Source organism: Cetorhinus maximus, chromosome 3 (assembly GCF_964194155.1).
Source record: "Cetorhinus maximus chromosome 3, sCetMax3.hap1.1, whole genome shotgun sequence".
Classification (NCBI taxonomy): domain Eukaryota; kingdom Metazoa; phylum Chordata; class Chondrichthyes; order Lamniformes; family Cetorhinidae; genus Cetorhinus; species Cetorhinus maximus.
The window spans coordinates 102637719-102661825 of record NC_135881.1 but is presented as its reverse complement, the minus strand read 5'-3'; the positions used below and the strand labels follow the sequence as shown (position 1 = coordinate 102661825).

Below are 24107 nucleotides of genomic sequence, written 5' to 3'. Positions count from 1 at the left end.
TGCACAAACTTGCAGAATGTCCATCCTGTGATCACACACTATCTGCACGTTCATGGAGTGGAAGCCCTTCCTGTTGACGACGGCACTGGGCTCACCTGCTGGTGCCTTGATGGCCACATATGTGCAGTCTATTGCACCCTGGACAAGGGGGAAGCCAGCAATGGCTGCAAAGCCTCTGGCTCGCTGTGCCTGACTTGCCTGGTCGCAGCGGAAGCGGATAAAGTTCAATGCCCATCTGAATAGAGTGTCTGTAACCTGCTTGACACAAGTGTGGACAGCTGATTGGGAGACACCGCAAAGATCACCCACCGAGCCCTGGAAGGAGCCAGGTTCATAGAAGTGGAGGGCAACTATGACCTTCAGAGCCGCTGGCATGGGGTGCCCACCCACACAGTTAGGGGAGATCTCAGAGCCAATTATCTGACAGATATAGTTCACTGTCCCCCCATTGACAGTTGAAGCTCCTTCGGCACTGCACTTCAGTCATATTGAGGTAGCTGCTTCGCCGCCTGTATACCCTGGCAGCAGGATAGTGGCGTTTTTTGTAGCCCCTTCCAACTTGGACAACCTCTTGGCCCTGCGCCCCTTGTGCCTGCGCGTGGCCTCCCAAAGGTGGCTGCCATGGAGGCTGATTGTCCACTCCTGGCCTCCTCCTTATTCTATCCCTCCCTCCTCAGAGGAGCTGCCTCCAGTGGAGATGTCAGGATCCATACCCAGGCTAAATGGAGGCCTCCGGAAGGCCGCAGTCCTGATAAAGATTACTGTCTGCAGACTGCTGAGCTGAAGCTTCAAAGTACAGAGAAAGCTATTGGAAATCGATCTGAACTGCTAACAATCACACAGACAAGTTTAAAACACTTTCTGCAATAAATACTTCAGATCAAACATTAACAACCCCTCTGAGCCCACATATCCCGCCTGTGGATGAGGTTTGTTAAAAGATCAGTTACCCGCCTGCCCGTTGCACCCGTGACCCGAGGCGAAGATCACACGGGCTCTTCAAAATCGGCATCGATTGCCGAGTTAAGGGCCTAAACAAGGCCTTTAATTAATGGCGGGCACGTGTCGCGCTTCATAGCGTGCCCGCCCAGCTAAACATCGCAATGACACGCGCTGACGTTGGGGCGCTTGCCCGACGTCAGTGCACGACATTTTAAGCGCTCCACCACCCACACGTCAGCCATAAAATTCTGCCCAATATTTTTCTAGTTGGTAAATAGAAGTGTTGAAAGAAAATGACAAAGAAAGCAATCTTTTTAAATGTCCTGATGATGTTTCTCCAGGGATGCACACAGCAGTGTCCTGGAGATTGATTTTCAATTCCTGGAGGCTCCAGGCCAATCCCGGAGGGTTGGCAACCCTTTCCAGACCTCATTTTTCCTTCGGCCTCCAAACACCACAGTGCTTGGGCCCCAATCTTGCCTCTGGCGCGTGACCTTCCCCACCCACCCAACATCCCAGCCTTTCTAATCCATCTCTCCCTTCTCTCCACTCCCTGGCTCCAACCAGGTGCCAACTGCTTACCCACTCAACAGGCAGCCTCCCAAGAACAGATTTTTAAAAAATGGTAATCAGATTCTATCGTTAAATTCATTAGGACATGTAGGAAATCCATTCTGCTGAGTTTCCTGACCTCAAAAGCAGCACGTCTCCAAGTTAATATCCACCCTACACTCTCCAATTTGAAGAGTTATATGGATTCAAAACATTAATTCTGTCTTTCTCTCCACAGATGCTGTCAGACCTGCTGAGTTTTTCCAGCACTTTTTGTTTTTGTTTTAGATTTCCAGCATCCGCAGTATTTTGCCCTTACTCTCCAATTCATATTGCATTGTTTCTATTACAGCATTGTAATTTAAGTCCTGATGAAAATTGACCTGAAACACTAACTCGGTTTCTTTCTCCATAGATGCTGCCTGGTCTGTTGAGTATTTACAGCTTTATCTGTTTTTATTTCGGATTTCTAGCATCTACAATATTTTGCATTTGTATTAGATTTTTAATTTAGTAGCTTTAAGATTCATATTGTAGCATATGTATATGTAAAATTTTAATGATGTAGGCAAAATAGAGCTTGTTTAATTTTGGGAAAGTAGGCAGTGTTTAAAAATCTGCCCATTTATTGTGTCATGATGCTTAGAAAAAAAGTCAGGATTTTGAGACAATAGTAAATAGGTTTTAACATTACTTTAGAACTGCCAGTATAATAACATATGTTATTATATTACATTTTTATATCATAAAATACGACTGTAAGGTCATACCATTTGCTATGATACTAAACGTAGTACTTGACATGCATGACTTGACATTAGTTTCCTTCTTGGGAGCTTCTTCAATCATGTAACTTCATTTGTAAGTGATTCATGATGTCAGGCAACTCGCCAATTTTCCTGTTTTTTGTGCAGACAGCACTTCGTCATCTCGCCAAGCCACCAGACTACACTGATGAAGATTACATTTCAGCCATCTGAATCACTTACAAATGAAGTTACATGATTGGAGAAACTCCCAAGGACAAATGTCAAGTCATGCATGTCAAGTACTCCTTTTATACCACAGCTCATGAAGACAGTTGATAGGCATTTACTATTTGAATTATTGTATTTACATTGAAATTACAACACAGAAACAGATTGTGCATCTAACCAGTCTGTGTTGCCTCCCCGACAAACTTGTTTTACTGTCGGTAGCTCTTCAGTCCCAGCAGCGCTGCTGAGGACAGAGGCCACTGTTGGAACTGCAAGGCACCTGTCCCAGCCATCATAAGGAGGCCCCGAAGTTCAGGTATACTGGCCAGACTCACCAGGGCCAAACAGGCATGGCCTGGCGAGATGGTGGGGGATCGTGAAGGTAGGGCTGGGTCTTTCAACGGGGACAACACTTGCCACCAGGGGCCACATGATGCCCAATCAGGAGGACCCCCCCCAATTCCCTGGATCTGCAGGGAATGCCAGTGGCAGTGGTATGAGGCTCTTAATTGGCCACCAAAGAGCCCCAATTGGCCTCTGGGCAAGAAGGGCATTCTTGACCTTCCCTGCCCCAACTTGATCGTAAGGGTTATTACATTCAACCCACTGAGTTGGGGAGGGGTGGGGAGGGAACAAAGGGTGAGTTAAAGGAAAGTATGAAGAAAGAACTTTAATTTATTTAGCACCTTTCACAATCTCAGGATGTCCCAAAGTACTTTACAGTCAATAAATTGCTTTTGAGGTATAGTTGCTGTTGAAATTTAGGGAAGCAAAGCAGTTTTCACACAGCAGCAATGAGGCATGGCCAATTAATCTGTTTCAGTGTTGTTGGCTGAAGGATAAGTGTTAGCTGGGATACCAGAAGAATTCTCTGGTTTTTCTTCAAATAGTACAATGTTTTACGGCCTTCTAAGAAGGCCCTTCCCTCAATCTAACGGTCTTCCAAAAGAAACTAGGCTGAATAGCACTAATAGATGGGAATTGCTGGTGAAAAATAGATCATTTATGGTATTACTATACAGAGCACAGAATAGGTACACAGCATTTAGGAAGAAACCAATTTAAGCAGCAATGGAGTCAATGTAGGAAATAAGAGAAAATAAGGTTAGCATGGTGGACTGAGATGAATATAAAAACAAAGTTAAAAAAGATTAAGAACCTGGCCTGGAGAGCTAAAATACAAAATTACATTAGGATAACTAGAAATATTAAAACACCAAACATTCCTATGAAATATAACTGTAACGAGTTGATAAAGGAAACAGTGAAGCCATTGAAAGATCCCAAAGGTGACATGTTATCTGATAACAAGAGGATGGCAAATTACTAATTAATTATTTTCTGTGTTCGGACAGGACCAGGGGAGATTGCATCATGGGAGGTGGGAGCTGGGGGTGGGGGACAGAAAAAATATAAAAATTCCAGATAAGGTGATTACCATTTTTTAAGGAATCATTAGAAAAAGTAGTGCCTGAGGACTGGAAAACAGCTAACATAACACAAATCATTAGAATAGGGGGCTTGGACCCAGGGAACTACAGGCCATTGAGCCCAACATCTGTTGTGGATATGGTCCATCCAGAAAGCCAAGATAATGAAACACCTAAATAGATAGAGGCCAGGATTTCCCAGGCAGCGAGTGGGGGTGGGGCCCACTCGACGACGCCTAAAATGACGCGGGATGACGTCGGGCAGAACTCCCGGTGACCCCGCCCCATTTCAATTTTCAGGTAGGCGGGTGCTCAGCAGAATCAGCTGTGCGCCCGCTGGCCTGTCAATGGCCAATTGAGGCCATTGACAAAGTCATTAAAGTAATTAGTGGACCTGCCTGTCCAACCATAAGGTTGGCAGGCAGGCCGGGAGCCCTGGCGGGCATTAGAAAAAGCATGAAACCTCATCCACGGGCGGGATGAGGTTTCATGTAGGTTTTAAAAAATTAATAACTGTGTATTTGAAAGTGATGGATATGTACCAACTCATGTGACGGTGTCACATGAGGGGACATGTCAGGGAATTTTTTTTTCTACTTTTTATTGTGGAGCCGATCTCCCTGAGGCAGCACTTAGCTTCAGGGAGATAAGTGCGCTCTTTCATGTGCATGCGTGAAAGACCGCACTCTCGGGCTCAGGGAATTCCCCCCCCGTCCACACAGGCAGCACATAGCGTTTCCTGGTGGACGTCACACTGGGCGGGCCTTAATTAGCCCTCCCACGTAAAATGGCGCCGTGCCCCTGATCGGGGGTGCCAATCGGAGGCGCGCATCCATGCGCCCGCTCCTAAACTTCCTCTCCAGTGGGGGGAAAATTCTGCCCATGGTGTAGTATGGTAAATGAACTGAGCATGGATTAAGGTTAGCTATTAATTAATACTTTTCCATCCACTGGTTCTTTGATAACGTGCCAACTTTGGGACCTTTTGATGGCCCCACTATTTCTTTTATCAACTTGCAACAGATGCCAGTGTAAATGCGGAGAAGTGTGAGGTAATGCATTTTGGTAGAAAGAATATGGAAAGAAAACATAAAATAATGGGTGAAATTTTGAAGGGGGTGCAGGAGCAGAAATACCTTGGTGTATATGTGCATAGATCATTGAAAGTGGCAGGACACGTGGAGAGAGCAGTTAATAAAGTATCCTGGGCTTTATTAAGAGGGGCATAGAGTACAAGAGCAAGGAGGTTATGCTGAATTTATATAAAACACTCATTAGGCCTCAGATGGAGTATTGTGTACAGTTCTGGGTGACACACTATAGGAAGGATGTGAACGCATTGGAGAGAGTGCAGAAGAGATTTACAAGAATGGTTTCAGGGATGAGAAACTTCAGCTATGAGGGTAGATTGAAGAAATTGGGACTGTTCTCCTTGGAGAGAAGGCTAAGAGGGGATTTGATAGAGATGTTCAAAATCATGAGGGGACTGGACAGAGTAGATAGGGAGAAACTGTTCCTGCTCATAAAATGATCAAGAACGAGAGGGCACAGATTTAAAGTGATTTGGAAAAGAAACAAATGTGACCTGAGAAAAAACTTTTTCACACGAGTGGTTCGGGTCTGGAATGCACTACCTGGAAATGTGGTGGAGGCAGGTTCAATCGAGGTATTCAAGAGGGCACTAGATGATTATTTGAATAGAAACAACGTGCAGGGGTATGGGGAAAAGGAAGAACAATGGCACCAGGACATAATCCTCATTTGGAGAACCAGTGCAGACACGATGGGCCAAATGGCCTCTGTCTGTGCCATTAAAATTCTGTGATTCTGTGAATAGCTATGCTCTATAGAAATGCTGAATGTTTTCATATAATATTATATTTTAGCTCTCTTAATCAGATTCTTAACTTTAACTTTGTTTTTATATTCATCTCGATCCACTATGCTATCCTTATTTAAAAATTTACTGGAATAAAAATAGAAAATACTGGAAATACTCAGCGGGTCAGGCAGCATCTGTGGAGAAAGAAACAGAATTATCCAGCTGGATTTTAATTCTGGGGTCGGTGCATTTCCGGGTCCTAACCCTGCATTGATTCAATGCCTGACACAATTTTTCATGAGCTTCCCAATTTACTAGCCAAGGAGCACGTTCACCATCCAATTAAAGACAGCAGATGGACTCCCGAGGCTGGAGGGCCAATAGGAGGCCCGCCAGCCCTGAGAGATTGGCAGTCCCATATACGAGAGAGGGCACATCTGAAGATTTTTTACAAGGTGAGATTACATTGGTCACAGTGGGAGCCCCTCCATGGGGCACCTGCGACCACAGCTGTAGCCATCTTACAATCACAGCTACGGGGATGAGGGAAGTGTTAGATGGAGCCACCATCCTTGGAGTCACGTTTCAGGCTCAGCAAAGAGCCTGGATGCTGACTGGAAAATTCCAGCCTCCATCAACAGAGCGGTCTTAAAAGGCCCTTAATGATGTCTAATTGGCTTCCCACTGCTTGCTGTTTTCCTCCCCAAACTGACCTGTTCCAAAATAGCTTGGAGGGATAAACATGCTGGCAAACCAGCATGCCAGCTTGGTGGGAAATTGTGGGCCTATCCAGCTCTGTGGCCATTTAAAAACTCAGCTCAATGTTTCAAGTTAATGATCTTTCATCATAATTAGCAAAAGTTAGAAATTTAATAGGTTTTAAAACAAGTGAAATTGGGGAGAGTGCGAAAAAAGAACTAAAGTGAAAGGTGTGTGATACAGTGCAAGCCAGGAGGGATTAAATAACAAAAAGGTTGGCTGTGCAAGGCCAACGAGAGTGGTAATGGGACAAGTAGAGAAACAACAGATGTGTCTAGAGAAGATGTGAATGGTGAATGATGAACAGCTGCTATCTGAAAGCAAAACGTGAAGTGAAAAACAAGGGTAACACCAAAACCTGCAAAGAGAAAGGAAACAAAATGGGGTCAGAGGTTACGGTCTGAAATCATTGAACTCAATGTTGAGACTGGAAGGCTGTAAAGTGCCGAATCAAAAGATGAGATACTGTTCCTTGAGCTTCACTGGAACACTGAGGAGGCCAAGGGCAGAGAGATCAGCGTGAAAGCAAGGTGGAAAATTAAAATGACAAGTGACTGGAAGCTCAGGGTCTTGCTAGCAGACAGAACAGACCCAGTCTGTGTTTTGTCTATCCAAAGTAGAGCAAACTGAGTTGTGAGCAACTAAAGCAGTATCTTAAATTGAAAAATGTACCTATAAATTCATATTTCACGTGGAAGGAGTGTTTGGGGTCTTGGATGGTGAGGAGAAATGAGGTAAAAGGGTAGGTGTTGCATCTCCTCCACTTGCATGGAAAGGTGCCACGGGCAGGGGACTGTGTGTTGGGAGTGATTGATGAGTGGACAAGGGCGTCACGGAGGGAACGGTCCCTTCGGAATGCTGAAAGGGGAGGGGATGGAAAAATGTGTTTGGTGGTGGCATCATGTTGGAGGTAGTGGAAATGGGGGAGGATAATCCATTAAATGCACAGGCTAGTGGGGTAGATCTTGCCTCTTCCATTTCTGGTCAAAAAAAACCTGGCAACTTTGAAGTTGATGCAAAAGTATGAAAATAAATATGCAACATGGTTATCCGTCTTCAGCCGATATAAGCAACTGCTGGTTTCAAATGCGGTGGGGACTGTAGATTGGACAGCTTACATGGAGAATTGGGCAGATATTTGACGAAGTGGGAAACTGCAGGTTATCAATTTGTGACCTGCCAGATCCAATCTTTTCCCATCTTGCTATTTCCTGCATTCCTATAGCATTCAATCTTAGGAAAGATATGACTTAACTGGGAACCTTAAAAATGTCACTAATACAGCTAACTAAGAAACAGGTTGGGTGAACATTATTCCAAGTTATTTTAAAGTACTATTGGACCTAACTTGATGTTATCTGCAGTCTAAGGAATTGTGGCCAGTGAACAGCAGTGAGGTTGCATTGGTAGGGTCTGTACTGGGAGAGGAACTGCAGGAGTGGACAGATAGCATGGGTATGTAATCTGCGGCAGGGTAACACATTTGGTTTGACAAAATCAGTTTGAAAGCAATGAAACACAGGGCGGTATTTTCCATTCCAGAGATTAAATGCAGTGGTGGGCTGGCAAGTCGGTGTGGTTGCCGCTGGTTGACAGGTCAGCTGAACACATGCGATCTTCTGCTTTGCAGCTCATTAACTATGCATCAGTGAGGAGCTCGGCAAATCCCGTGGCAGGGATTCGTCTGCCCTGCCGTTACTTCATGGGATTCAAGGTTCTGGCACCCGGACATACATTCACCCACTGCTTCCCAGGTATTCTGTAGCACACAAGGTATGTGGTGCTGAGAAGATCAAAATCCTCTGCTCCACATTTCAGCGAAGCCTCCCAGGGGATTCTTCTCTAGGCTGTCCAGGAAAGGTTGGAGGTCCTCTTTCCTTGGGATGGGAGCGGGATATCCTCCCACCTGACCATGCTGGCCAGGGAGGAGGTCGCGGGGAGGTTAGCGTCTGTGAGAAACAAAAAACGGCCGCCTTGCAGTGCCAAAAATGGATGAATGATCTGCTCCGCTCCGCCAGGGTAAATGAAACTTCTATTCACTGCAAACTCACATTCTCATAAGGGCATTAGGTAATCTAAGGGTTAGAGTTCACAGGGATGTCACACAGTACCAGCAGATGAGACATCAGCATGAAATGTCTGCCGGCCACTTTAAGATCAGCATTTCATGTAAGACCCTGCACAAATGACGTCTTAATCCCTTACTGGGTAGGGCTCAGCAGACACAACAGGCATGCATGTTTTTGAACTGCTTTTTCATCCATAGTGCTCACAGTCGATCCATCTGTTTTTATGCAGGACAAGACCTCACATAACAAAAGGGAGAGAGCCAAGGCTGGCGGGGGGACCCCGACATTGAGGACACTTTGCCCATATGAGGAACAGGCCACACAGCTGGCCAGAGAGGGTTGTTCCTGGACGGAAGATGAGAGTGGCCTCCCCAACAAGCTAATGAGGGTGCATCCTGTATATACTGACAAGATGCACATGATGACTGTGAGCAATCTTTAATGTAGGAGCCTGCCTAGTTAATCACTCATCCTCTCTTCTCTCTATTCAAGGTCCAGCAAGAAAAGATGAAGGATGTCTGCCTCAGATGACTCAGCCCCAGCCTCCAGGCCAACTCAGATGAGGCAGATCAACCATCTGATGAAGAACTGTCACAGCATTCACCTGCACCCTCCACTAGTGCAGATACACGCACTTCAGTGGGACCTGGTTCTATAGTAAGTTGGAGTTCACAAAATGGTGATCATCTCACTGACATCGGTCAACAGAAGGTGGAGGTAGAGACAGCCAAGATCTCCTACACTCGCAGGACCTAGAGACCAAGCCACTGCTGAGTCCAAGCCCAATGACGAGCCTCTGCAATCGGCCATAAGAGACATGTTGGAGCTGCAGAGACAGGCAGGGTAATATATCAGGCAGAGCTGTCAGAGACCGTCAACAGATTGGAGGGATGATTCTGTCCACGTTCTGTCTGATGCTGAGGCTCAGGCATGTGAGCACATCGAAGTCTCCATTGGAAGGGTGGAGGTCACCTGAATCCCTGAAACTTGGAAACGAATTAATGCGAAATGTATTTACAAAATTGGAAAGTAATGAGTGAACACCTGTGCCACTAGAGTGCATTCAAAACTTCATTTTTCTAACCCTCCTACTATGTCTGGGAGCAGCCCTGACATCCACAATAGAGGTGAAAACAACCTGCTCACTGCTATGCCCTGTTGTATGAGATTACTTTGGCAGGCGTCCTCTGGTGGCATGAGGCCTTGAGAGCCGCAGCCTGTAAATTGTTTTCTGCTCTGGGGCAGGTGCATTCTTCTTGGCCTGACCTGCTGGAGTTGATGGGGTCACTGGCAGAGGGGAGTTGGAGTGGGAGGACACCCTTAGATTAGCCTGGGTGGATGCTCCAGCGGTGTCTGGCTGGTGCTCCTCCTCCCTTTGGGTGCCCGATGGCCCCTCCATGACTGCTTGAGAAGAAGGAAGTTGAGGTGCTCTGTGTCTCTGTACTGCTGGAATGCACCCATGGCTAGAGAGATGGTGTGCAGGTCTGAGGCAAATCCTTCATTAGCCATAAAAGCAAAATACTACGGGTGCTGGAAATCTGAAACAAAAACAAAAATAGCTGGAAAAACTCAGCAGGTCTAACAGCATCTGCGAAGAGGAAAACAGTTAACGTTTCGAGTTGGTATGGTGAAGAGTCATCTGTTCTGATGAAGAGTCATATGGACTCGAAACATTAACTGTATTCCTCTCTGCAGATGCTGTCAGACCTGCTGAGTTTTTCCAGATCTTTTTGTTTTCCTTCATTAGCCATGTCTTCTGAGGATCCAACTCTCTAAGCACCTCAAATATCTGTGGCACCTTCAAGTGACTCCTGCGACAGACTCAAAATGTAAGAGTCGTGAGAGCTCCCTGAGTACCTAGCACAAACATGCTAGATCTGCTTTCCGTGATCACTAATTAGCTGAACATTCAAAGAGTGAAATCCTTCTCTATTAATGAATGACACATGCTGCTGCCAGGGACCTCTCAAGGCCACATGTGTGCAGTCGATGGCACTCTGTACTTGCAGGAAACCTGAGATCACAGTGAATCTAATAGCTTTGGCAGCTTGACATGCGTCATCCATGCAGAACTGCACGTAATGGTAAGCTTTTCTGAAAAGCGCATCTGTCACCTCTCTTATGTATTTGCGTGTTGCCAATTGTGAAATTCTACAAAGGTCCCCAGAAGAGCCCTGGAAGGATCCACTGGCAAAAATGTTCAATTCAGCAGTAACCTTCAAAGCAACCAGCATGGGATGCCCTCCAATTTCTTGCGACATGAGTTCCTCACAGAGAAGGAGGCAAATGTGAGCTACCACATCGCTAGACAAGTAAAGGCGCCTGTGGCATTGTCTCTCGCTCAATCTCCACATATGAGCTGCATCTTCTGTAGGCCCTTAGTCGCACCAAATGTCTTCATGGATTCTGCTCCTCCTTGGGATCATTTGGAACTTCCTGGGGCCCCACTGGCTCTTGATCCTCAGGGCAATGGTCTTCCCTGAGCTGTGCCAATCAGCAACGGGCCCTTCTTCTCCTCATTATAATCACAACTTTCAACAAGGCAACATTGCCTGTAGTCTGCATTCTCCATTCCTCCTTGTATCTGTGAACGGATATAATTGAGCAATAAAAGTCGTTTGGTAGTACAGAACTTGAGCATTGTTGAAAAAAGACACATGGCTAAGCTTTTTGTCTTGCACTCATTAGGACACTCGCAAGAATACCAATGTAAGGGGGAGAACAACAATTTATGCTGTATGTGAAGAGAGTGCTGATTTGTCAATTCATGTTGAACTGGTCATAGATAAGATGGGGAAGAGGGACATCACTTTTGTGTGTCTTGGCCAGTCCATAAACATGTGGACATACCAAACCATGAGGATGAAACCTGACGTATATATCACGCGGTAGCTCATTGCTCTTACACAAGTCCGGCAAGCGTTTTTTTTTAGGTTACTTTCGAGCAAGGCTGTCTGGTCAGGTTGAGCGGCAGGTCCAATGGATACGAATTTGGACCTGTCATTCTGTTGACACAGTCACGCTTGTTAAGGATGACTATTCCCGTGCCTTTGTCAGGTTTGCTGATGTTTATGTCCGGGTTGGTCTTAAGGCCTCGCAACACTGTAAGACATTCGCATTGCACGTGAAAGTCAGTCAGGTCGTTCGGAATCCCACAAAATAAGTGACAGCCATTTGCTGACGCATTCCTCAGGGCAATGCCTTAACCAATTAGGGTCAAGCTGCCTGGTTTAAATTTCAAACAATGCTTGGCAGTTAACTGTCAGTCACCATCAGTGGTGCATTCTCCATGGCAACGCCACTTGCCAACCAATCAGCACTCTCTTCGCATAAGTATAAATTGTTGTTTTCACCCTTATAATAGTATTCTTGCCAGTGTACTGATGAGTGCAAGACGAAAAGCTTAGACACATCTCTTTTTTCATCAATGAGCAATAAATGATAGCTTCCCTTGAATGGTCTCCCTTCATATCCAAGGCAGGAATCCAGTCTCTAGCCCTTGATCTGCTCTCTGTACGCGGCATCACCAGTCCACCCCTTGCAGAATGATAATATCCTGGAGGATGACAGATGGCTGAGCATCCCCCTCAGATGCGACTGTGCATTCACAACAAGGGTCTTAATTAGGCTCAATAGATCCTCAGTATTTAGCTCAGCTATAACCCTCAGTCAGGCTACTGTTAGTGTGTTCCAGTAGCCTAGACAACAACTACTGATAAGCAATCATTGCACTTATGTCATGATTAACCATAGTGCCTTGAATGCCCTGACCACTACACTAGGAACAGTGAGGCTTATAGGGTCCATTTTGCTTCAGTGCAGCAGCCTTGGCCCTTCATTGTTTGACCCTACATCTCTTTCACATGGCTCTGTAAGGATCAGATGTTAATTAAGTCCAAATGCACCACAGCACCTAAACCTAATGGATTCTCGCCTGAATGCGCACCATTAGTTATGGAGCAAAGCTCCTTCATTGTGCATTTCACCCTCAGGTCAACTGAGCCATGCTATCCATGGTTTGAGCAGTAAATTTATAGGGTGCCCCTTCATTCGGCCCTAAATTGTTTTTGCTGAACTCCTCCCACACGCCCTGAGACCCCTCCCCTATCGATTTTTTTCTAGCTTGTTTTTCAAACTGTGTCATTCTTTTGTGATTGCAAACATGGTGCTCATAACCTTTGTAAGTGAGACCAGCTTCCACCCTCCCCCTGTCACCCACCAAGTTCCTCCCATGCTCCTCCATAGTTACCACTCCTAATTCCATTCCTCCTGTCACTATTCAGCATCCCTCTGTTACCCTTGACCCCATCATTGTTCGTGTGGGTATTCCAGTTCTCCACCCTGAACCCTTCAATGCTGATGCCCCCATCTGACTTGACCCCTCTCCTTCTCGAGGTCACATGCACACTTACTTTTTGGGACCCCCCACCATGAGGCCATTCAATACACCCCCAATGGCTTTTCAGCTACCAACATACCCTGAACATTACTGTACCCTGTTTCACAATACCATGACTCAAGCCTCCAGGACCTAATGCCTTAGGTGACAGGCTACACCGTACACACCATACTGTGCACAACTGTCACTATGTAGAAAGGGCTACCCACCCAAGGCCGGGACCAAGACATGCATGCCATGCAGAGCCCTCTGACATGGCCCGTATAGCCCCGGGTTAGTCTCTGATATATGTCCCTGACAACATGGCCTCGGCCTCAGGACAGTCTCTAACTCTTCCACGGACAATCTTTTATCCTCGGCTGTGGACAGTCTTTCACTCTTCCACTCTGTTCCTTAAACACCCACTAGTCTTGTCTCCATCTCACCCCTCCTCTCTTGTGTACCCCTCCCCTCTCATGCTCCCTCCTCCCCAGTCCTGCCTCTGTCTCAGTCCTCCCCTCTCATGTTCCCCTTTATGTCATGCCTCTCTGTCACCTTCCCCTCTCATGCTTCCTCCCCACCTCCCCCCTCCTCCCCCACCTACTCCTCCAGTTCAACCTCCGTTTCACCCTTCCCCGCTGGTCGTGCCTCCCGTGCCCAACTTTGGCTTAGCTTGTACTACAGGGGCCAGTAATTTAGCAGTTAAAGTCATAAAGAAAGGCAAAAGCAGCACCTACTGATCTCTACGTCATGGATGAAGTTAAGCTCGCCAGGTGCGCGCTACATATGCACTTATAAAAAAGGCCATTCTAGTTATCTGCTGGCGGAGCACTTAATTTCAGGGTAGAACGTAATTCCGGTGAGTTGGCCTTCTAATGAGCAGTCATAGGATGCAAATTAATGCAAAGGTGGTTCCGTTTTTATAGCTCAGTGGGAAACTTGACCTGCCTATAACCTGAGATCAATGTCAGGAGGACAAAAGTCCAAACTAATATCCACTGGCAGGAAACTGACTTTTGCATTCACACCAAATTTAGTGCCCCCGCCTGCAACAATTCCCCCCACCAGCGGGAGCAGAAAATTCGGCCCACAGTTATTAATTAACAATATAATGTACCTATCTTATTCATCCAAAATATGGCAAACACCTATAGCTGCTTCATTACACATGAAATTACTTTTGTCTTATAGCACTATAGACACACTGGCCCCATCCGAAAGCTCATGCATAAGATTATAGATTTCAGGCATGAGTACAAGACAGATACAAAAAGAAATATATAGAAATTGGACTATATTCATTGCATTCCATCTGTCCGTATTCATGTGCTAACTACAGGAGGTGCTTAAAGAGGACTCATGTTAAAAAAACAGTTCAATATATTCATACTTAAAAGATCTAGCAGATAATTCACACTGTACCTTGTATAGCCCAAAAAAACCCAAGTCCTTTATGACAGTCAGCGCGCTGACACGAGGTCCTGTGGTGATTTCACCTGCCACCTGTAACCTGATTTTGACAATCTCCAGTGGATTAGTGAAGATAACTTGTGAACCACCACCCTATGAAAAGAATGAGTGTAATACCTGGTCAGAAATTACATTTGTCCATAGGTCACTACACAAATGTAAAAGTTTTCAAATGGAAATCATCAGCACCAAGTAAAACACAGAGACATTCAATGATGTGTAGCCTGGTTTTCAGTGTTGTTTTTCATTGTGCTATACAAAACAAATTTAAAAAGCAATAATAAAAATATACAGCATCCTTATTACCATAAGTCTTTTTAAAAAATCAATATGATTTTAAAAAATTGTTAAAATTCTATATCCCTGTATTGTTAAAATCAGCACAATTCTCTTGTGAAACAATTTAAATGTCTAAATACTGAAAGCCAGCCACAAACACCAGCAATATCTCCTTGCCAAAAGATACTAAGTTATCAGACCAAAGCTTCAACTTGTATGTTTCAAGAACTGGGCCATAACATTTGGTGAAAAACAAAGGAAACGTTGTGGGTTTATTTTATCCCCCTTACTCGGTATGAAACAATGGAAAAGGTTACCTTACAAATCCCACTTTCCAATTTCATTGTTTATGTCATCCTGTGACTAGGTTATATAAGACAACAAAAAAATACTCCCCTTAAGATGAAAAACGAGCACAGAATTTGCTGAGGGTTCAACTGTTTGAATAAGGGGGAAAAGAATCCAATAAAATTTTAACCCGGCAGTTTAAACATAATGCTCACTTGGACAAGAGAAGATAAAACTTCAGTCTTAAAATGAAAGATTTGGGTTTAATTACATCTGCTTTTCTGTCAGTAGCCCATAAGTCTTAGGTTTCAGCCCAGCCTTCAAACTTTCATCAAGGTGAATGGAAAGTCTTGCAAACACGGAAGAGGCTGTTAGATTAACTTGAAGCTTACAATATTACGTTGTCTTTGCAGTTGTATTTTTTTCCCCTGAAAAAACATTGCTCAATAAATTTAAAGGGGCAGATGGGTATATTGCATTAATCATCTAGTGAAGTGTTTGTATAAGTATGCCAGTCTTTCAGTGAAAAAAAACATAACTGGAGCCAAAGAAGTGTTTTACATGCAAAAGTGGTCTATTGAAGCACTTGGGAGCTAACATTTACTTTACTAAAAATGCATTTTCATCTAGGTGGGCCCTCCTTTCATTGCATATTATCAAACCAAGTATCTCATTCATATTCACAAATTATTGATCTTACTTCAACCATTACTGATTGACTTAAAAGGGAGGTGGTGTTGAAATGGATAAGCAACTGGTTCTAACGACAAATTTGAGAGGTGGTTCATTATACTTTGTTGATTTGGGGCAATTTAATTACTTGAGTGAAAAATTTGCTTGAAGCTAGTTCTTGGCACCAGGTGGACATGGCGCATGTTCTGTTGGCTTTAGCCCTCTTGGTTTTATGGTTCTAAAACACTCAAAAACGGGCGCAATGGAGATTACATTTTCCCTGTAACGTCTCCCTTCTGGAACAAACAGCAATTTCTCATAAATAAATGATTCCAAATTCCTAATCACCTCACTACCTTTTTGTGTCAGTTTCAATAATCCCTAAATATTCAGTGAAATGTATATGCATACAATTTTGATGTAAACAAATATTTTAGAATGGAGGGAGGCAGTGGCATAGTGGTATTGTCACTGCACTAGCATTCCAGAGACCCAGGGTAATGCTCTGGGGAACCCAGGTTCAAATCCCACCACAGTAGCTGGTGAAATTTGAATTCAATAAAAGTCTGATGATGACAACTATGAAACCATTGCCAATTGTTGTAAAAACCCATCTGGTTCATTGTGCCTACATGTGACTCCAGACCCATAGCAATGTGGTTGACTCTTAAATGCCCTCTGAACAAAGTCAATTAGGGATGAGCAATAAATGCTGGCCTCGCCAGTGACATCCACATCCAATGAATGAATAATAAAAAAAATAGTAGCAGGAAAGTTAAAATAGTAAATGCTCTTCCAGTGCATAGCTGGCACTAGCACATTTCAAGTGCACAGCAAGGACCACTCTGGGTTTCCAAAGTCCTGTAATTTACATATTTTGGGTGGGCTTCGAATGTCATCCTTGTCATGAGAACACCTAAACTAGCATTCTCTGGGTAAACGCTTAAATGTGTAGCTGCAGCTCCTTGAAGTAGTACTTGCATGTCCTTTTGACATCAATCCAAGGCATAAAAATTAGTTGGCTCTCGTCGCAGGGATCATGAGTCACACCCTGTCCATGCGTGTCCCCGTCGAGACAGGCAGCACAGACTTCATCTTGCCTGCATATTACAACAAATTCATGGCTCAAAGGTCAACAGGGCACCTTATGGTATGTGAGGCTTGCACATTTCACAGTTAGCCTCCAGCTCTTAAAGAGAGGCTGCACTGAATCACAGAAAGCTACTGATGAATGCTATTGCTGCAACTATAGACAAGGGAAATGGAACACCAGGGCAAAGAGAGGGCTCCAAGGTTTTCCGATGTGACACTGGAGGTATTGATCAGGGAAGTGGACAGAAGGAGAGAGACCATGGCCAGGATTTTCCAGAGGCTTCTGGAGTCCAATGTCAGAGATATCTTCTGACCCCGCTAAAGAAGCTAACAAGCTACCCCCATCTTGGAAAACCCTTAGGGAAAGCCAGGCTTTACATTCTTTTCCCATTAAGGTAGCACTGAAAAGGAGCATGTGGACGCTAGAATAATTAGTAACAAAATATCACCATACATGGACATTAAAGAGAAGGAACACATTAGCATTTCAAAATGCCTTAAGGAATTTCACAGGAGTGTAATCGGACAAAAAAATCCTGACAACAAACCAAAGGAATCGACATTGTCCAAAAGTTTGGTCAAAGCAATTAATTTTAAGGCGTATCTTAAGGGTGGAGACAGGGCAGTAATCCTTTCTTGCTTATTGGCTACTATTACGACCAGGTGAACAGAGGTGAACTGACTCCTCCCTTTGTCCCACTCCTGAGCTGATTATAACAGAGTTTGAATTTGAAAGGGAGGCGATATTGCCAATTTCATATATTTATTTAACTGTCTTGGTGCAAGAAATAAACCAGCCAGGTTCGTTAAGTTAACAAGTAAAGACTCAGTTTTATTGCTAAAGCTCACTCAGGTAAAGATACAGAAATTATTAACAAAAGGTTTAAAATGTACAAATATGTCCAACTACCCACAATGCAAGATCAACACACACACAATACCCACCCCCCCACCAAGCATGCAAAAATTAGATAAAACTCTATAGAGTATTGGATGTAAAAAACTTGACCAAGTAACAAGCCAGGAAAGAATTATCCATCTTTGTCCAGAGGCTTGTTTACAACTGAAGGGTGACTTTCCACGGTGGAGCAGTCGGTCTGCAGTGGTGGGTGGTTGATTCAGAATTCTCTTTTAAGAACTCTGGGTTTGCAGCAATGAGATCTTATGGTTGGGTTTTCAAATCACAAACAGCTCAGCTTTGATGAGAGAAATTTCAGAAGAAGAGAGATGGGGTAAGGCTTTTGCCCCTGTGGCAGTCTCTTGGACTATTTAAATCCAGTATCTTTCTTTGCAACCAAGAGCTGGATCACATGACTGCTCTCTGAGAGTTTCATAGACTTGGGATCTCCATAAAGCAAAAAATGTCCTTCGCAAGTGCAATATTGTAGCTTTTGCAAGCCAGAATCCTTTGCAAAAGTGTTCTTTACAAAAAAGCTGAATACATACCTATACAGTACGATGACATTATAAAGTAATGTATGTCCAGCCAATGACATTATAAATTAATATTTTATATAACACCTCATCATAACACTACCTTTGCTTCTGGGTCCGAATATGCTCCTGTAACAAAAGTGTCCAGTATCTGCAGTGTAACCTACTAATATATCTTCATAAGGTTTCCTAAACTTCTTGTTTCCATCCATCATTCCCTTGTCTTCTTTCAGCAGTTGTTCCTTAATTGTGACAATGGCCTGCATTTTTCAGATGGTGGGGTTCTCTTCCCGCCATCTGAAGAGTCGGAGAGGAACATATTCCCTCCATCTCCGACTGCTCTGCAGCTATTTCACGCTTGAGTGAGTGTGAAGTGGCTGCAGACGGAACTTCTTCTGCCCCTCACTTGGGAGGAAGTCCCACCTTAGAGAGCTTGATTGACTGGCAGCTCTCCAGTCCCTGCAGCGACAGAAGAGGAAGTTCAGGAGGCCTAAGTCTGGGGAGTGGGGGGTCTAGGTAAGTTCAAGAGGTCGCAGGGCGGGGAGGGTAAGGAAGGCCTGGGGGTGGAGAGCACAAAGGGGGTGATCGGGGAGAGGCTGGGGCGGGGAGGGGTGTCCGGAGGCCACCGGACCTTAGTGGGGGGGGGCACCTGACTTCAGAAGGGGGCTTCTAATGGAGGCACCTCCCCCTTCCCACCTGAGACATAACCCTGTCGATTTTCAGCCTTTCCCCACACTAGCTCAACCTTCCCACCAGCCACTTAAGGGCCTCAATTGGGGCAAGGTGGGCTTCCTGTCCTAGACCTTGCCCTCCCCAACATAAAATCACTGTGTAGTTGGGTCAGGTGGGAACCTGGAGGGTTCAATTCACATTTGCCCCTGCCTAAAAACTTGCCGGCGGGGGAGTGTAATATTCTGGTCAATGTTGTTTCTGGTTGTACTGATCTTTAGCTCCAATCCTTGAGGTTTGATCTAGTGTGGGCATACCACTTACCTGCGATGATTCAATGAAACCACTTGCCTTCAAAAATCACCTTGCTTCTGTCTGCCCTTGTAGGTTCCTGTATCTTGCTCTGAGGTCATAATTATGCCTTAGAGTTTGCTAATTAACAGATAGTTTACACATCTCTTCACTCATTTGCTGTATTTGTCTTTCTAATTTGTGAACCTGCCACAGGAGTTAACAATTTTTTTTAGTAATTACAATAAGTCACTTCCCTGCAAGTTTTAAGCCAGCGCTTTATGCCATGCTTGGCTGACTCATAAAGTAAGACATCAAATCTTGCACCTTTCAAATGAGACAGTTTGACCATATCCACATTTACCATTACCTGGTGGCTGAAAGCAATACTGCTGATTACACTTCTTTTAGTTGTTGTATTTCAAAATCCTAACTGCTTAAGAATCAACACAATGAACAACTAGCAATAAAATTAGAAAACATGCTTATTTCCATTATGAAATGGTGACACAAAATGTATAATTTGAAAATGGGGAATTTGTACAGTCAATCATGTTCCCATTCAAAGGTTATGACTGCTCTTCATGCACTTCATCTCATCTATTTAACGGGAGTCTTTTTGGGTACTGGTGTATAGTGATTATCAGAAAATTGGGTGGTTCAGAAAATATATAAAGGAACCACCCAATTTTCTTTCCATTTATATAACTCTAACACATTGAATTTTCTGTTATTCACTATGCTCAAGTAATCCAGTGCACCTCGGGTCTTACACAGGAAAACCTCTTCTCTGATCACCCAAGGGAGTCAACTAACCACAGCAGGAACCTCCAAGAACATTATTATTTTGTGAGTGTTCTCTACCAATCTCTCATAGAAAAATGGACGAAACTCCAGGTCAATACATACTAAATAAATCCTGATTACTGCTTAGTATATAGGGCTAACATTGAAGTTTCATTAACAAGTAAGTGTGACACTATATTTGCAGAGATCGTGGAACAAAATTTTAAAATTAATATAAATGAAATAATCAGTCAAATCTGGTAAACTATTTTTGTATAAAATGAAAACTATAACCTGCTTCCTGACACGGAGCAGAATGCTTCCCCTTGTTTGAAAGGCACGAGAAAAAAATCCATTTATAGCTTCCATGCATTATGCCAAGTTCCAGCATATTCAAATTCAATAATTCCTATTATTGACATTTCAGCCCGCACATAGACTTCTGTCCATACAATTCAATGTAACAAAGAATGAGAATGCATCTGGGAGAAAAAGCAGATATGGTTATCAAAGGTGTACACATTCTATTTTGAGCTTCAAAATCACCATTATATATTTGAAGACATCAAAAGGAGGCTAATCAAAGCACTGTTTTCAGTTTCTGAATATTCCTAAAATTACAGCATGGGGGTTTATACACAAGAGACCCAGCAGGTCACTGATCAAACACAGATAGCAGTCAGATGACAGTCGATGCTGCCTCTCTCGTGATTTACACACAGTCAAGAATCCGTCAAGTATTCTTTTCAAATCTAATATAGGATGACTGACTTGGACAAAACGTCTGCTAACAGCTTTGTATCGGCAAAATACAATTATGTTCATTCTGAAAAAAATTCCTTTATAAAGCTTACAGATGTGAATAATTTTAATTTTAAGGATTTTTAAATATTCACCTGATGATTCAAGGTGACATTACATGCATTATAGTGACTGAAACTTCAATGTTAGCAATGAGGGGTTAGACTAACAACAACTTATATTTATATAGCAACTTTAACGAAATGAAACGTCCTAAAGCGCTTCACAGGAGCATTATAAAACAAAGTATGACATCGAGCCACAAAATGAGATAGTAGGTCAGATGACCAAAAGCTTGGTCAAAGAGGTAGGTTTTAATAAATGTCTTACAGGAGGAAAGCCTTTATGAGAGGCAGAGAGATGTAGGGTGAGAATTCCAGAGCTTGGGGCCTAGGCAACAGAAGGCATGGCCGTCAATGGTGGAGCAATTATAACTGGGGCCAGAATTAGAGCAGTGCAGATTATCTTGGGAGGTTGTGGGTTGGAGGTGTTTCCAGAGATTGGTAGGGGCAAGGCCATGGAAGATGTTTAAAGCTACAGTCATAAAAACAGCGTCTGTGCATGGTCATAAGTTTATAAAGGATGCATTTACGCCTTTGTTACAAGAATCGTGCAAAATAAAACATCCCCAACAATCTCAAGATGGAGGGGTCTCCTTTTCAATAAAGTCTTGGATGATGCAAACTTCAATCTGGGCACAACCTTTTAGGATTTTCAGGGAGGTAAGAAAGAGCACTTTGGTCTTTTACATTTTTTTATCAAATGACAGCAAGATCACAATGCTGGTTAAACTTATGGCATATAAGACATGCCTAAATAATTTTCCTTCATGGTTCAGAACCCCATGTCATCAAATTAAAGCTTTTCCATCTATCCAGTGCAAAATCTAGGATTGGGCTGGAAGATGGATTTGTAAAAAATGAAAATATTTGAAAGAGCCTGAACTACGCTAAGTACACTGGAGGAGGACTTGGCGTAATGACAAGTCTTCAAAAGACCTTCATGCAAGGGCCTCTGAGGTTGTTGACAAGTGAACCTGTTTTTTGGGAATTGAACTTGAACATACAGGGCTGGATTTAATGCAGCCATCATGGCAGGAACCATGGCTGCCGGCCGTTTAATTGCGAAAGAGGCCCCACGTCTGTATCCCAGTGGTGGCAAAATCTGATATGATTAAGTCGGAGGGTGAAAGTGGCTGACATGGGATTCCTGGCTGCTGCTGGCCAGATGTCAATTAGGCTCATTAATAAGCCACTTGACTCCCATTATCCCTGAGCCCACTGCAATTCAGTGGTGATTCGAGAATTAAATGGGAGCCGCACAGCTTCCTGTGCTGCCTGAAGGCTGTTCAGCAAATTCTTTTGGGTTTTCCAGTGGCCTCCCAGTGGATTGGAGGGTGTCCCTCATTATCAGGCACTCAGTCCTGAACAAGAGACCCAGCATCGGGAAAGGGGGCAGACGCTGAAAGTTACCTCCTTGCCCTTGCCTCCGACCCCCTCCAGCTCCAAGTCCCCATTCCACCCTCACTCACCTTTGGTGTGGGGTCCTTCAGCAATCCAAGGCCTCTGGTGGGTGTAATGCCAGCTGCTGCCACCACTTCCAGTGATGCTGACAAGCAATGGAGAGCTGCTGCCACATGATTAGGTGGCAGCTCTTAGCAGGCAGGACATCTGCTACCAGGATCCCAAATCCCTGGGCAGTCCCGACGGTGGCCACTAAGTGCCTGAGCAGCACTTAATACCGTCAGGCCTTCCCCATGAAAGTGACCGGGTTCCCCGCCAGTTCTCCAACTTGTGGGTGAGACTGTGTCAGGCTGATTAATTCCAGCCCAAAGTAACAAGTTGAGTGAGTGAGAGAGGAATAAATCTCTCAAACTGGAAAAGGACATTATAGTCCATAGAATTATAATCTGTTCATTGATTTTTTTCACTGTATCTGAAGTATATAATGTCAGTAACTACAACACTCCTCCCATTGATATGGACTTTTACATGTTTTGTTTCCACCTATTTAGTTGAAATCTGGATAGCATTTTCTCGTGTCCTTTTCTCATTCCTTCTGCCTTACTTGCCCCTCATTCACTTCTTCCTATCTCTCATATTTCTTCTTTCTATCTATTCATTCATTATGTAATCTATTCCCTCTTTAGGTCTTTTCTTTTTTGCCTTCCCTCTCCTTAAAATTTCTTTATTTTCTCTCATTCCATCTGTTTTTCCTCATTCATTCATTCCTCCTCACTCCAATTACCTACTCTCATTGCCTCTTTCAAACAATATCTCTCCTTCCTTCAGTTATGGTTTTACTCCATATCTCCTGGTCTTGATCTCTTTCTCTCTCTTTCCCCATCTATCATTTCCTATATCCCTATTTCTTTGTTGGCTCATTCCTTCTTTTTCTTAGCCTCTTTCTCCTTGCTTTCTATTCCATTTTTGCTTGTTGCTCTCATTTCCTTCCCCTCTCTTAGATTGCTTGTTTTAGATGAGCCACAATTTCCACCAATTGAACACAGGGAAAATCAAAGCCTTCCTCTTTGGCCCTTGCCGCAACTCCATACCCCCGCCATCAATTTCATCCCCTCCCCATCCACTGTCTCAGGTTGAAACAGGTTACATGCTCTGTGGCAAACACATTAATCTGAGCTGGCAGTTCCACACCAATCCAGGGTATTGCTGATGACTCACCTGTCTGAATCATTCAGACCAAGAGCGGCTCATTACTTAATGATGGTTATCATTCTTTCCATTCAGATTCAGATAGCTGCATGCTAGTAGCCTGACGGATGATATAGTTTTGGGTGGGGAAGCAATGGGAAACTTAACAGTGATTTGTGTTGGTCAATTTTCTGGTTTTAGTTGGTTAACACTGCTGCATACTTTCCAGACAATAAGGTCTTTCTCTATTGGGAATGTGTGCACTCCATGGGCTGAATTTAACAATCCTGGCGGTGGCCCCATCCACCAGCGACCCCACTGTGGCCATTTCCGGGAGCCCCAAATGGATTGAATGCCTATCAGGCAGTTAATTGTCTGCTGTCGGGGTTTCCATGCCTTTACGGATGAAGATTTGACCTCCAAGAGCTACTGACCAATCAGAGGGCTGGCAACTCTTCAATCCCAGCAGGGCCATCGGGAGCAGGGCCTATAGCTGGGACTGCAGCAGATCTCACAGCAGCAACATGGTGGAGGTCCCAGAATACAAGTGAATTGTGAGTTGGACAGGCTTGCCAAGGCCAGTCAGGCAGGTTGTGGAGGCCAAAGATGAGTCTTCCCGCAGGGACATCAATTGCCACTGGGGGCACTCCACAGGGTACAGGGTGCCTACTCAGGAGGCCCCCACCCTCCTCTGCAGAGCCTACAGGAGGCCACCAAGGTATACCTGGTGGCCCGCCCACATGCC

The 24107-nt window shown here is 44.2% G+C and overlaps 1 protein-coding gene across 1 annotated transcript in view; it reads right to left on the bottom strand.

Moving 5' to 3' along the window:
• slc25a13 (solute carrier family 25 member 13) overlaps window positions 1–24107 on the bottom strand; it is a 403392-nt gene that overhangs the window by 47339 nt on the left and 331946 nt on the right. The window contains exon 17 of the mRNA XM_078535669.1: window positions 14352–14492. Coding sequence (XP_078391795.1) covers window positions 14352–14492 — 141 coding nt within the window. The remainder of the gene's footprint in view (window positions 1–14351; window positions 14493–24107) is intronic.